The sequence below is a fragment of the Emys orbicularis genome, chromosome 1 (genome assembly GCF_028017835.1).
Source record: "Emys orbicularis isolate rEmyOrb1 chromosome 1, rEmyOrb1.hap1, whole genome shotgun sequence".
NCBI lineage: Eukaryota > Metazoa > Chordata > Testudines > Emydidae > Emys > Emys orbicularis.
Window position 1 is genome coordinate 123,442,483 of NC_088683.1, and position 15,022 is coordinate 123,457,504.

Here is a 15,022-nt window from a genome sequence, read left to right on the forward strand (position 1 = left end):
ACTTACTTTTTGCCTAGCTTGAGACCTTATTGTAAATAGTTTAGAGTATTTTATAGTAATTTCTGGGAGCCCTTGGCTTCTTACTGGGACTACTAATAGCTGAAAGCCTGCCAGGTGTAATTCATAAAGTCATGTACAGTATGTAAAAAAATCCAATAATAGGGGCTTGTTTCCATGCACTGTGTTGTAGTAAGCAGTGTTGCTGTTTATACATGTTCCCCAAAGTTTGTGTGCAGAGTGATATTCTTCTAAACAAAAAGCGCACTCAACCATGCTTGTAGTTGTTTCCATTGCTTCACACTGAGTCAACAGTCATTCTAGGCATCAGAGTGACACACAGATAGTGATAATCCTAGAATCTTGTTATACAGTTGTCTGACCCTGAGCCTGTAAGGGCTTCAAGAAGTGTGCACCTCTTGCTTGCTGATCAGACCAGAGACGGATGCCCACATTCATCTTGCCACTCATCTTTTCTTACCCTACAGTCTCTGGGTTTTTAAGGGCATAATAAATGGTCCACCCATTAGGAAGCCCTGCCTTTGAGATCTAAACCTTGTCCTGATAAAGTTGATGGGTTCTCCTTATAAGCCTGTTACTACCTCTGTCATTTATCATTGAAAACAGCTTTCCTGATAACTATCACATCTGCTGAGAGGGTGAGGGAGCTCAGTCCTTAGATGACCATTCCACATTACACTGTGGTCTACAATGAGAGAATCACCATGAGGGTGCATTCTACCTTCATGCCCAAGATGGTGTCATATTTCCATCTACTTCAATGCATTTCACCACTCTGTATCTTTTCCAGATCCTCACTCCCATCCAAGGGAACTTCCTCTCCATGCCCTAGGTGTAAAAAGGTCACTACTTGCAAAGGACCAAGTGATTTAGACAGTCTAGTAGGTTATTTGTAGCCTGTTGGGAGAGTGTCAGGAAAACCTGTAACCAAACAGACTTTCACTCTGGATTAGTAGATGTATAGAATATTGCCACATTTTAGCCAGGAAGCCAGTATTCCCTGGTTTAAAGATCAAGTCCATGAGAATTACCACAGCTTCAGTGGCGTGTTTTAGACAAGTTCCTATGGTGGAGATGTGCAAATCAACAACTTGCAGTTCAGTACAGACATTCACAGAGTGCTACTTTTGGACTTGGCTTTGTTCTTCAGTGCCGGGTTTGGCAGAACAGTGCTGCCATCCAGGTTTAGCTAAGAACTTGTCCATCATCCTCTTGGTGGAATGTTGTTTGCTAATCTCCCACGGGTAGCAAATGTACAAAGGCCCTTGAAGAAGTAAGGTTACTTTCTAGTGACTGTTGTCCATGCTACCCGCCCACCTTCCCCTCTACCTCAGTTCTGTATAATATCAAACCTGCAGTTTCAGAGAAGGAACTGAGGGTAATGGTGTGTGTGTGTGGGGGGGGGGGGGGGGGATCCTAATATAGAGTAGGGTGATGACATCACTCTTCTGACCTAAGGACATGGCTTTTTCAATGCATTTCTGCAGCTGAGCATCAGGGGAACCTTATTCTTCAAGTGTGAATACATGAGTGCCATTCTTGAAGAGCATTAGTTACTGATAAGTAGCTTCTCTTAAAAAACAGGGTGTATTATTAGGTTGTATTGGGGACTGGATTTTATTAGTTGACTGTTAGATATGTGAGACCTTTTATCTCTAGATCTGGCCCATGTAAAGACTGCAAAGCTTATAATATGACAGCCCTTCAGCTTGTTAGGGTTCAGTTTTGATTATTGATTAACAAGACATCAGATAACTCAGCTCAATCAGTTTATTAAACATAGACAAATCAGCACAGATAGAGAAGTTCATACTTTATCAACTCTGGGGAGCAGGCTTGCAGTGATCACAGCTTACATCTTTCATCTGTGTCTGTTCCAAAATTAACCCAACTTGACTTATACCTGTATTTATATTGTACTGGTTTACAAAACATAGAAAATTAATACACCTTGCTCCCTCTTTCTTACCTAGTTTTATACAGTGCCATTCTGGATGTTAGTAGACCGTAGAGGACAGATAACATTAGGAATGAGAGATCTACGCTAATAGTATCTGGCGCACAGTTCATATTTGGCAAGCCTCAGTAGGACATACATCGTGTTTTTGACAACTCAATAGAACATACATTTTATTTCTAATAAAGTCTACACATACAAGAAGTCAAACTAAAAGTCAGATGTTCATTATCAAGTGTTTGCCGTGTTAACATGCACCCAGGAATAACATTCTCTTTTTTTCTTTGTAGCATAAGCAGCACTATAATGGACGTAGACAGCACAATTTCCAGTGGGCGTTCGACTCCAGTTATGATGAACGGCCAAGGAGTTACTGCTTCATCGGCAAAAAGTATTGCTTATAACTGTTGTTGGGACCAGTGCCATGCTTGCTTCAACTCCAGCCCGGATCTGGCAGATCACATTCGCTCCATACATGTAGATGGTCAGCGAGGAGGGGTTGGTTTTATTTCTTCTTTGCTGTCCTATCTCTATGCATTAATATTTTGTAGCACTTTCATGAAGTCATGTCAACAGTTTTGCATTTTCAGATAACTATCTTTACCTGCATATGTTTGTTGAATGATAAAATTAGATGCCAGCTATTGCAGCTTTATTTGGAACTCTTGCAGGTTGGTGTATGTCATCACAAATTTCTTTGAGTAGATAAAATAGCTCATGTTAGGAAATGCAGCGTCTGAAGGAAATGGGGCCTGGATGATTTATACTAGTCATTCTGCTTAGGACTTTTTTAAAAAAAATGGATTCCTAAAGTTAGACTCCTTTGTAAATCTGACCTGATAATTCAAAAGTTCTAAGCTCCAAATTTTAAATCAAATTCAGAAAAAAAAGCCAATATTTTAAGTTGATTTGTGTATGTGATGGATTTTTTTCACAGCAGTTTGGCTATAACGGTAGTTGTCACAGGTACAATGGAAGATAAAGTATGTATGTTGTGTTTTGTATTGTGGGTACCTTAACATTCAACCCTTTCTTGCCACTAATTTAAAAAAAAATCCTTTAAAAACTTTTGTATGCCCCCCCCCCCCCCCGGTGCTCTGTTTCCGGTTCCAAGTGTTATCGTTTGAGTTGCAATTACATAGTTTTAAAACTGAATAGTTACCTTTTGGAACCCTGTGCTTCCTCATAAGCTCTTCATTGTTGTTATGCTTCCTTTGATACATTTTTTTTTTTTTTGTAAGTGAGGAAAGGATTTGTCCTTTGCAGTGTTGGTCCTAGGATACTGGAGACCAGGTGGGTGCGGTAATATCTTTTATCGGACCAACTTCTGTCGGTGAAAGAGACAAGCTTACATAGTGCTCTTCAAGAAAAGACCTCAAAGAATTTGTCCATAGAGATGCTGGTTATTTGGGTGCTGAATCTGTTAGTATCTCTTTTAATTATCCATAGTTGGAGCTTGTTTTGTAATGGTTTCTAGAATACATATTACTGCATACAGCTCAGATAAAAGCTACATTTGACCATTTTAAGAGTGTAAAATGTCTTTGGCTTGGCACTGAATATGTAATAGTGTTGGCTGGCATTGGTCCAGTTCATCCTGAGAATGCGGGATCTCATACTTACAACAGTATTTGTAGTTTGACAGTTCTCTACAAGATGTACCCTCAAAAGATGTGCTTTTGTATTTTCAGGCTGTGCATAGTCTTAGGCCTTGTTAATACTTGGGGTTTTATAACAAAAAAAAAAGATAACATGCTCTGAAAGCTTCTGGCTTCTTTATGCCAGTGTTAATTTAAAGCTACATCCCGAGTTAAGTATTAAGAAGCCCACCGTGTTATAGAGCATTAATCTGGTCCCTTATCAACACATGAAGCCTTCCTTGTTCTCATAGAAATCTGTCTGAGTTTCTTACAACGATGTAGTTTAAAAAAATAAATTGAAAGCCATAGAATTAACTTGGTGTCAGTGATGTCATTGCAGAGTAAACTGGCTTTGGATTAGGTATAAATACTAGAGACCCATCCAATTTCTATATCATGTAAAATGCATCAGATTGAGTGGTGTCAGTCACTCATCCTAAATTCCTTGGACAGATATCATTACTTAAACTAGTCTGTGATCAGTATTTCTCAGTTTCTTCATGCCTGTTTTGACAAGGATCTTCCCTACAAATAGGAGTTAATAACTTCTAATGCCCTATCTGGAGTAGAATTTAGAATTGTCAAGTTTTGGATTTAATAACTCAGTCTGTTATTAAGGGAGACTTCATGATATGACTGTATCTTGTTAATGTTATTCCTTAGCAGGACTTAATCTTCCTGTTAGATGTTAGGTAATATTCAGTTGCAGGCATTGCAGTGCAGTTGGCCAATCTCAGACATTTTACCATGTGCAAAATATGCAGAGTTGCCATGTGAAGATCTCTGCATATGTTCACCAACTGTTATGCATGGAATGTGGATTACAACAATAAAACTGCTAGTCCACATCAGTATTCTGCCAGCTTTCTCACACTCCACTCTTTCAGGCTTTTTTAAAGTTGGATTTGTTTTTTTGAAGCTTTCATGTTTCTTTAATGTTTGCATATTTCTCTGTATTTTAATATTCTTGGAGTTTTTAGTTTACAAAATGTGCTCTGTGATAGACTATACTTTGCTTTCAGAAAAGAGATGTTTGCGTGAAGCTCTGAGTGTCTGAATTGCAATCTGTCTACACTTGTCCATTTGTGTGCCCTGCTGTAGTTTGGAATTTGTTGTTAAAAATTAAATTCTTTGATTTGGCAAGAAAGAGACTGACAGTTACTGTCAGGTTTGTTTTACAAGAGTAGGTGTATGTGCACCACCTGCAGGTGAGGTGGTTGAATAGCTCATGGCTTTACTGTGGAGTTTTCAAGCCTACTTCTGCACAATGACTGTAGCTTGTAGAGAACAAGAATTATAGGCAAGGGAACAATGAGAGACATTCAACATAGTATGATTAAATGTACAGGCTGCATATAATATATATATTATATATAGATATATAGAACTAATACCCAAACTACCTGTAGGACTTTTCCAGTGTGGGCACCAAATGGCACATATGGCTGGGGGTAATATAAACCTGAGGGTGAGTGTGAAGGCCATCCTACGTCTATACCTCAGGCCTGTTAAAGGACCCTGATGGAAGCCAGAATCCCATCCCACTCCCTTTCCTGAGGTAGGAGAGAGTAATGGTCTCAAGTTGCAGTGGGGAGGTTTAGGTTGGATATTGGGAAAAACTTTTTCACTTGGAGGGTGGTGAAGCACTGGAATGGGTTACCTAGGGAGGTGGTGGAATCCCCTTCCTTAGAGGTTTTTAAGGTCAGGCGTGACAAAGCCCTGGCTGGGATGATTTAGTGGGGGAGTGGTCCTTCCTTGAGCAGGGGGTTGGACTAGATGATCTCCTGAGGTCCCTTCCAACCCTGATATTCAATGATTCTATGAGGGAAGCCACAAGGTACATGAGACAGAGACATACCCCCCCATCATGAGCTGCTGTGTCCAGGACCAGTCCCCATGCAGCCCATTGAGTTATATGGACCTCAGTCAAACACTTCTAACTCACCAGCCACACTGGAACCTTCCAAAGTTGGAACAATTATAATTGAAACACCCAAAACCAGATGTCCAGCATGCCAGATGAAAAGTGAAAACCCATATGGCAGTTTGACAGTTTTGCCATTGTGTAAAAATCCCTTCCAGATCCCCAAATGATCAGTCTAGTCCCTGCCATCAAAGGAGATCCAACATACTAGTTTAAGGGTAGGTCTGAAACAGGGAGCCCAAAATGGCTGTTTGCCTATGCAGCAAACCATTGCAGCCTTCTTCCTCCTCGAGGCAGGAGCCAATCACCCTGTCCCATTGCCACCCTCACCATCCAATGGTAGCAGTGGTGAGTGGGACAGGCTCTGGAGCTGGAATGCAGCATGCAATACCCTTTTTCCCAGCCACTCCCCCCCCCCCCAGCACAAGGGGAGGATGAAGGGGAAAAGGAAGCAGCCCACCCTTTCCCCCAGTTATAAAGGAAAAGGAGAGAGGGAAGCAGCAGCACATGGAATACAGCCCTAGTTGCTCCTGGTTGAGATCTGTCTCTCCTCCTCCTTCCCCCACTCCCCATGTCAGTGCTTCCTGCCCCATCAAAGCTGCCAACAAAGTGATCGTTTTCTTTTTACTCACAGACATGAAATTAGCAAATACCTTGGAAAATTAATTAAGAGATACTATCAATTTAAAGACACTTCTGTATGATAATTTTTTACTTCATCGTTTTGCAATTAATATGTTTGGATAGAATAGGATAGCACAAAACATGTAAAATCACAAAAATTGGCCTGGGAGATTGGGGGTGGGTAGATATAGATATAGATTTATTTAAAAGTCATTTTATATATATATATATATATATATATATATATATATGACTTTTAAATCTTTTTAAATTGCCAAAATATGAAGGTGTCCCTTTAATGCACCGCTTTTACTTTTTCATCTGCTTGGGTTTTTGCTCCAAAGTCCAGAGAACTCAGATCCTCTTCTTTTTTTTTTTTTTTTTAAGCAAAATAGAAATGTGTGTGCAGGGGCAAGTGATAAAAAAAAATTACAGAAAGAATTATTTCAAGTTGATGGTATATACATGATGTTTGTTGAAAGCCATACTTAGGGTCTCTACATAATGATTAAAGCCAATAAACTCAAATTCAGCAGCTCCGTCTTTTGAAAGTGAAAGTGTATTTAAAAAACATGTTTTTTAAAATTACTTGAATGTAGCTGCTTATGGCATCAGTTAATCTTTGGAATATGATGAATAACAAAAGCCTAGTTAAAGTTTATGTTGGAGGGTATTTTTTTTGCTGCTGTTTTTTGTCATCAGCATTTTGAACCCATGGGAGAATGTAGAGAGAGAACTCAGGAAGTAGAAGTTTGAGTTTTATGGGAGGAAAGAAATGGACATAGAAATAATTGGCACCTTAGAAGGAGTGTTAATCCATATGTGTATCTAGAAATAAATTCCTTTTCCTCCATCATCCAGAAGCAGTTAGATTCCATGGTGATAAATGCCCTAGAAAAACCCAGTTACCTAAGATGGGGTTAAAATCATACTAGGCAAGGATATCTTTTCATCCCACAATAAATATGTCTGGATGTATGCTGTGATGGGAATAATGTGAATATGTGGTTTAGTTTGGAGTGTCCAAAAATTCACTATTGTTGAACAGTTATTTAAATACTTTTAGTACCTTGAAACAAAGTTTTAACTTGATTCCCTCATATAGAAGAAATGGACTGTTGCTTTTATATGAGAGTAAACCATTTTGTCCTTTTCTCTTATGAGAAGAATGTAAAGGTGATTAGTCAGTTTGGATCTTTCTTTTCCTTTCTTAGTATGTATTAATCATTAGAGGTTTTCAAGATTTGGAAGATATCTCTAGGGTTCATGGTGTAGCTCCTGAACTTATTTATAGGGGGCAAGCACTTGGGCACCAAAACTTTGTTCCTGAGAACTGCTGTTATGAATGCCTGTGGGCCTTATTTCTTTCCCAAAATTCTGGGCAAGCTGGTATGAGAAAGCAAATAATTCTTATTTATTCAGGGTCTAAACACTTTTTGTGTATCCTTTGAACCAACATATTTTGTATTCATAACATAATCAAATAATATGTTTTTAGACTTCTGTAAGAATTAATTACATATTTTTCCTTTATTAGGTATTTGTTTGCTTGTGGAAAGGTTGCAAAGTATATAATACACCTTCAACAAGTCAAAGTTGGTTACAGAGGCATATGCTGACACACAGTGGGGACAAACCTTTCAAGGTAAGCTGTTTTTATAAGAAATCATGTTTTGTATGTTGAAAATGATAAACAATTGTACTTTTTATGTTTGGGCTACATTTTTAACACAGGAGGATTTTCAAAAAGTATCGAGAGAGACAAACTTTGGCCAATTGCACTTCATTAATCATTTATATTATTATAGCACGTGAAGGCTCCATCACGGTACGAACACAGATGAAGACACAGTCTCTGCCCCACAGAGATTGTACATTTATTCCCAATGCCTTTATCCGAAGTGGTATGGGAGTCTTAAATTTAACTGTCTTTCCTGAAGCTCAGCTTCCAGTTTAACCTATCTGTTTATGCTGAAAACAGGTGGAAGCATGACTCTTATGTTTTAAACGTCCACTCTTGGTGAATAAAAAAGCATGTGAATCCTGCATCTAGATGACAGCCATTTTTGCAAACAAAATTTAATTAGTGAGCGATATTTATGATCAACATATTTCTTCTTAATGTAGTAAGGAAATGTGAGTCAGGAATAGAGGTCCATATAGCTGACTATATTTCTTGCATAGCATTTTCTAACTTTCTCTCTCTCTTTCTCCCCCCCTAATCTGTACCTGTGATTCTAGGTATAGTAGTGTTTATCATTCCCATATCCACCTATCCGTTATTAATGGGTTGCTTCATCCTCTTATGGATACAGTGGGGCAGTTCATAGCTGTCAATCCTGGATCACTTGATGGTAAGTCCCACCCACACTATTTCCAGTCTGAAGTTCTCCCTCCATGTAGGGTTCATCATTTTGATGAAACATCAATTTGGGCTTTTCTTCCTCTTTGATAACTTACCTAGGTAGTATTTTTTTTCTCTCTAAAAAGTAGTACTATTTTTTTTTTTCCTGGCTACTCTATTGCGTTTTCTTTTTTTAAGGCATTTATATTTCTCAAATACAATTTTTTTGTTATAATGACCTCTGCCAGATGTTGTTTCTCTGCAGAGCTCATATTTGCATCATGGCAGAAAAAGAGAAACTACGGTCAAAGTCTGAGATGAAAAAATGCAATCCATCTCTCCAACCTTGTATGAAAACTAAAGTGTCGTTTTTCATCGCAAACTGCGTAACATAATATGAGGATTTCTGACTCAGAGGATGAATGACAAAAGGGCAATTCAGTACCAGCCCTCAAGCTTGTTCAGGGGAATTAAATTGGCATGGAGGTGATGGCTCTTATTTTTAGAAGCTCAACAGATGGGTCAGAGATCCTTAACACCTCCAGATATGATTATTCCAGTAACTGATCCAGTGCTTACTGCTAGTCCTGGAAACAATTTTGAAAGTTATTGATCAGATGAAACTTCTCCTTTAATTCCCCCGCACTTTGAGATTTAAAATGGGTATTTTCTGCTTTATAAATAGAGGCAAGTGGTGGTGATTGTTCTGAAAGATCATCTCTTCCTGTAGCTTTCTGGTAGCATGCAAACTTGTATTGGGCCTAATCCTGACTAAATAGGCCTGTCCTAATTGTCCTTATGCAGCAGTTAGAGATGTCAGATATATTTTTTTTATCATCAATCTGCCTAGACCAGCAAGATTATTCCTGTCAAAGTTTTAAGTTTTAGTATGGTATAAACAAGCAATCGAAAGTCATAGGCATTCAACCAAGGCATTACTATAAATCAGAGAACTTGGCCCATGAAAGATTAGGTAAAAAATAATCCAATTTTAGAGACATTTGCCTTTGAAAATGTAGGCTTTTTAGGGGGTACACCCAACAATGGATGATGAATTATTTCATCTTCAGTTACAGTTGCCATAGTTAGTTACCTAGCAAAAGACAGAAGCTTCTGAAAAGATCCCAGCCCCAGTAGACGCCAGCATTTTAGGTTAATGCATTTGTATTGGTGAGAACTCGTACATCTAAACTTCCAAGCAGTTTGTCCTAGATGAAGGCATCTTATGTTACATGTGCTGATATTGCTAATCTGTTCCCAGTACTTTCTGGCTAAGGTTGATGAAAGAACTCTCTAAAGACTACAACTATTGGTCAATAGTGCTCATCATGGCTCTGTCTGAGTAATTTCAGCTTTTCATCCTATTATCCTCTAATTCTTTGTGTATCTGGTGTATTTTCCTTAAACTCTACTGATTTTTTTTTTAAACACCTCCTGTGGTAGCTGTGACTCTGGGGGAAGTTTGCATCTCCAGTGGAGCTTACTGCCATCTTTTTTTTTTTGGTTCCTTTCAGAGAATCTAGCACCAGAAATCAGACTGAAGTAATCAAAGCACCCATGTGCCATGATTTCCAGGTATTGGGGAGTAGACTGTTCCCACATATATATGGGGGCAGAGTCTTTAATGTCTGTACTTGAATGGATGGAGAATATGCTATGGCCAGTGCCAAGACTGGTTGAACTAACATTATGGGTGCCGGTCTCTGACCTAATGCACTGGATGCTCTTTATTAAGGTTTTCTGGACCGCAATGCTAATGGCTTACATTGTAACCACTTGTCTTTCATTTGGAAAATGCCATTTTGAGCAATGGAAGAGAGTTTTCACCTTCTGTTCTTCAAGAACATGATTAGTGAGGGAGTGCATTCGGATATCAGGTGCAGTCATCCTTTGCCTGTTGTATGGCAGAAAGGGTAGGTAGCATTGATGGATACAGACACACATGGCTGTAATTATCTGGCCTTCATATAGTATTCATTAAAGGCTCAAAGATCTACCATATCACAAGAAAATCTCTTTGATGAAAGGTAGTGTCTAGTCTCACTAAGGCCAAAGAGAATGTGCATCCCCCAAGTTTCAAGTATATTATCCATTCATCATCCTTCATCTACAGCAGGAAAAAGTTTTTTCAAGAGGCCGACTTCTGGGTCTGAATTCAGGAGTTCCCAAAGTCAAATTGCTCAGCGTCATAGCAGCAGCCAAAGTATTCTGAGTCCTATTTACACACTCAGCAACTCCTACTTTCAGCGAAGCCCTGTGTTTGCTACAAGTTAGCACATAGCTAACCCTGGTCAGTATCTGCTTCTCAGAAACGTCTTGTCAGGTTGACTAGGACTTTTTGTTCCTGATGACCCCAGTCAACTCAAACACAGGATCCTCAGCAATATCCAGCTACAAAATCTACTTCAGAGAAATCCCTCCAAATGATCCCCTTTGAGAATGCATTTGAGTTCAGTCATACCAGCAAGAGACATTGCAGGAAATCTGATCCCATCAAACCTGAGATATCTGGCAAAAGTTGGGAAGGGTTGTAATTTCAAGGAGGGCTTCCTGATACCCAGAAAGCCAGAAGAACTCAATCCTAACATGAATTCCTGAGAAGCCAAACTTCACCCGGTTAAGAAAAATTTCATAATATCTCTGGGTGCTAGTCACTAGTGTTCATGATTGATTACCCAACATTCTGTCTTGTCCTCACAAAGATCACTGAAATACATAGAAGTCCTACATGATTCAGACATGATTCACCTCAAAGCCTTCCTTCCCCATGATGGGATCCAGAACATTGTGGATTTGGCAGGCAGGATTTGCCAGAGTAGGCATCAACAAGAGCTGTGCTACTAATGTCACTGCTGAAGGCCAAAACAATGTATGGATTAGTCACGACACAAATGTGTATACTGCAGGACTATTCATGTGGCCACAGAGCCTTGTATGGCATTGAGGAAATGGACAACTTCCTAGCCTCGCTGGCTTGGTGGCAGATCAAGGATCAGACTGAAATTAGGCATGGACTTCCCCTAATCTCCAGTTACTCCAGTGGGATTGTGAACCCATGCAGAGACTGCACAATTCAAGTACTTGGTCTCTTCAGGTATTGCAGCAGCTTCATATTAATGTTATGGAGATGAGGACTGCTTGAAAGCACAATGGACTTTCAGAGAACTGACATTTGAGCCACTCTGTCTCGTATAAGTGCTAAAACAGAAAAAAAGAATTTCACTTCCTTTATTAGGAAGCCTTTCACATGTGAGATTGGGCTGTCCCCCACAGGACATTGCTAGTTGCCATTTACCTAGCACAAAAGGAAAATAAGATTGCAGACATGCTTAGTAAATGGGTAATGGACCTGCCAAAATTTAGGAATAAGGATAGTTAGTGGATGAGAGCTTTTTTGGGTGGGGAACACCAGAGAGATCTATTAGGAACCCTCCAGAAGAATGAGCTACCAATATTCTGTAGAAGGCACTGGGAAGAAATGCATTTCCACAGATTTTTGTCGTAGCAAAGGTTCTGATCAAACTCAAGAGATTGAGGAATTCCACAACCCCCCCACCCCAATGCTTTGGTTTCACGTGGGTCTCAATCCCGTTAATGATAGTAGTGGCTAATCCCATCAGCATGAGAATTTGACCATATTTTATCTCCTAGAACTTGGGCACCTCGGTACATCCCAGTTTAAAGTCTCTTTACTTGTTGGCATGGGTCTTACAGTTCAAGAGCTAAGTACTATTATGGTGGAAAGTAAGATGATGTCTCTCTGAGAGTCCTGATTCAAATTCTTTTAGCTTTCTGAAGGCATCTCTCATAAGGATGAAGGATAAGGGCATTGTGGAGATAACTGATTTTTGTATCAGTCTTCACTACAGAAGATACTGTATGGGGTGGAAGGAGTCTTACTCTGGACCTTCACATTTTTAGCTAATAAAGATGAGGCACTGTCAGACTGAGATGGCAAGAAGACTTGCTGGAACAAATAAAATACTGCAGTTTAAAAAGACCTAATGGTACACATCCAAGAATGTAATGGCTGAGTTGCAAACAAAAATGTAGTCTAATTAAAATCGCATGGGCTCCTGTAGCAGGACTGGAAGGGTAGTCAGGGTTGTGCCTATTTTTATAAAAGGCAATAGGATTGATCCTAGGAGTTAGACCTTGGAGCTTTTCTTCAAGTCCAGGAAAACTGGTTGAAAAGAGTCAGAGAATTATAAAACATATAGCTGAATGTGTGATAGGAACCAACTAACAGGGCTTTTATAAAAGAAAATTGTGCCTGTAGTCCACTAAAAGTAATTGAATGTGTCTTTAAAACAGCACTTAAAAAAAGAACTGGTAGATATAAATTGTTTGGATTTTCAAAAATCCTTAAACTTAGTTGCTTTGTAAACTAATATGGAGTAAGAGGCAAAGTTTTATCTTGGATTAGAAACTGGCTAGGAGAAAACAAGGAACTGAAAAAATGGTCAGTTCTCAACTTGGCAAAAGATTAAATGGAAGATTGAGGAACTTCAGAGGAGCAGATCAGAGTTAAGCCATATGTCTTGTTGACAAATGTAAGTTAATGCATACTGGAAGGAATAGTTTGAACTGATCATACATATTATTGGGTTCTAAATTAGCTATAGACTTGTCAGGAAAAAGAAATGGATGTATTGGGTATGTGTACACTGCATGCTAAGCTTGGGCTCTGACTCAGGTTTGAGCCCACTCCCACCCTCATCTGTCCACACACGTGGGTATGACTCAGGGTAAGCAAGCACTCAGAATCCTCCTAGTGCTTCTGATAGGTCAGAGCCAAGTCCCGGTGTGTCTTGGGTTCATGTCCCATGTCATTTTGCAGTGTGGACTCAGTTCCAGCTGCAGATTCAAGTCAGAAGGTCTGTGTAGTGCAGTATGGATGCATCTGAGACTTGGTTTACAATGCAGTGCACACACTAAAGCGCGCAGGCTTGGAAACAGAGTCCATAATTCTAGGTCCCACAGACCTGTGTTTACAATGTAGTGTAGACATCCATTGTGGACAGCTCAATGAAAATCTCTACTTCTTGTGAAGCAGTGCTCAAAAAAAAAAAAGGGAGGGGTGGGGGGACACACATGGTGTTAGGATTTTAAAGCATGGGAAAGAAAATAATGAAACTATAACAGTATATATATCAATGGTACAGATTTAACTGGAAAACTGTTCAATTCTGGTCGGTCAGTTTCAAAAAGGGTAGAGTAAAAAAGAGGGGAGAAGAGGTATGTTGATTAGAAAGATTTCTTATGTGGAGGATGAAATGACTGACTGTTTAGAGAGGAGACTGATCAAGTGAAAAGAAGGTAAAGTGGGTACTCCTCTGCACCTTTTCTTCTAGTACAAGAGAAAGATGTGTTCATTAAATTGAAAGATAAGCTTAAAAGTGTGTGTGTGCGAATGAATCAAACTCTTAAAAAACTAGTCTGGAATTTATTGCAATAGGTATCACTGAGTCATTCAGATGTGTTGGATTAGAAAAGGCTTCAGCATTTATGTGGTTAATGAGAACATGCACCATTACATTAAATAGGATTAAAATATATATTTTTAAGAAATATGTAAACCCTCATGCCAACCACTGAAGGTTTATCTGCACTGCAATAGGGTGGCATGACTGCAGCGCCAATAGGCATACTCAAGCCAGCTTTGATGGAGCTAGTTATTAACAATAGCAATGTAGCCACGATGGCATGGGCTAGTCACCTGAATACAGTCCTGCTCAGGACTGTGGATCTGTCATTGGGTGTCTAGCTTACATGTTGTTGTTGTTGTTCCCCAAAGATACACTGTATGTTTGAATGAATTCTTATTAGTACACCATTTTCCCCACAGAGTTGAGGATTATGTAAATTATGGGTATTTCGGTTATGAAAGTGTTTTTGCCCCTCTTACGAAGGAACTGATGGAAGACTATGGCCAGCCTAGCTACATCATGAGTAGCATGAGATGCTTCCTTGAGCCAAGTGACTTAGATCTTTTGGGCTGTGGTAGTCCACACACACACGGAGCCAAGGGTGGTAATTTGTTGCAGTCTTCTCTTCAGAGAACTATAATTGCATATAACTGATTACCTCTTCCAGAAGAGAGAATGTCTCCCTTATACTTCCTTGGACTGTCCTGTTACTTGCTTATCACAGACACGATTAATATTGAACTTTTAATGATTTCAGCCAGCCTGATTGTTCCCCAAAGTGGATTGTAGTGCTTATGAGACTGACTTGCAGTATCCCTTATTATGCCATATCCTGATAAAGCAAACAGAGAAAGGAAGTTGACCTGATTAAGCTGTTAGATGTACTAAACACACTCTTCAAAAACAGTTTCCTCAACAAAGTCAACAGGAATTTGACACTTGCTGAAAGGATTCATATGTTGGGAGAAATGATAGGTTCAAGGCAAGGTGCAACAATTAATTACTGACCTAGAAAGAATTCAGTGAGATTTAATCTGGGAAATTATAACCCTGAATAGAAATATCCCTGCATGCAAGACTCCATAT

General features: G+C 39.3%; 1 protein-coding gene across 1 annotated transcript in view; it reads left to right on the forward strand.

Moving 5' to 3' along the window:
• The window catches only part of AEBP2 (AE binding protein 2), an 87,365-nt gene that overhangs the window by 25,816 nt on the left and 46,527 nt on the right, over nucleotides 1-15,022 (forward strand). The window contains exons 2-3 of the mRNA XM_065404125.1: nucleotides 2,266-2,473; nucleotides 7,701-7,808. Of these exons, the coding sequence (XP_065260197.1) occupies nucleotides 2,266-2,473; nucleotides 7,701-7,808 (316 nt within the window). The remainder of the gene's footprint in view (nucleotides 1-2,265; nucleotides 2,474-7,700; nucleotides 7,809-15,022) is intronic.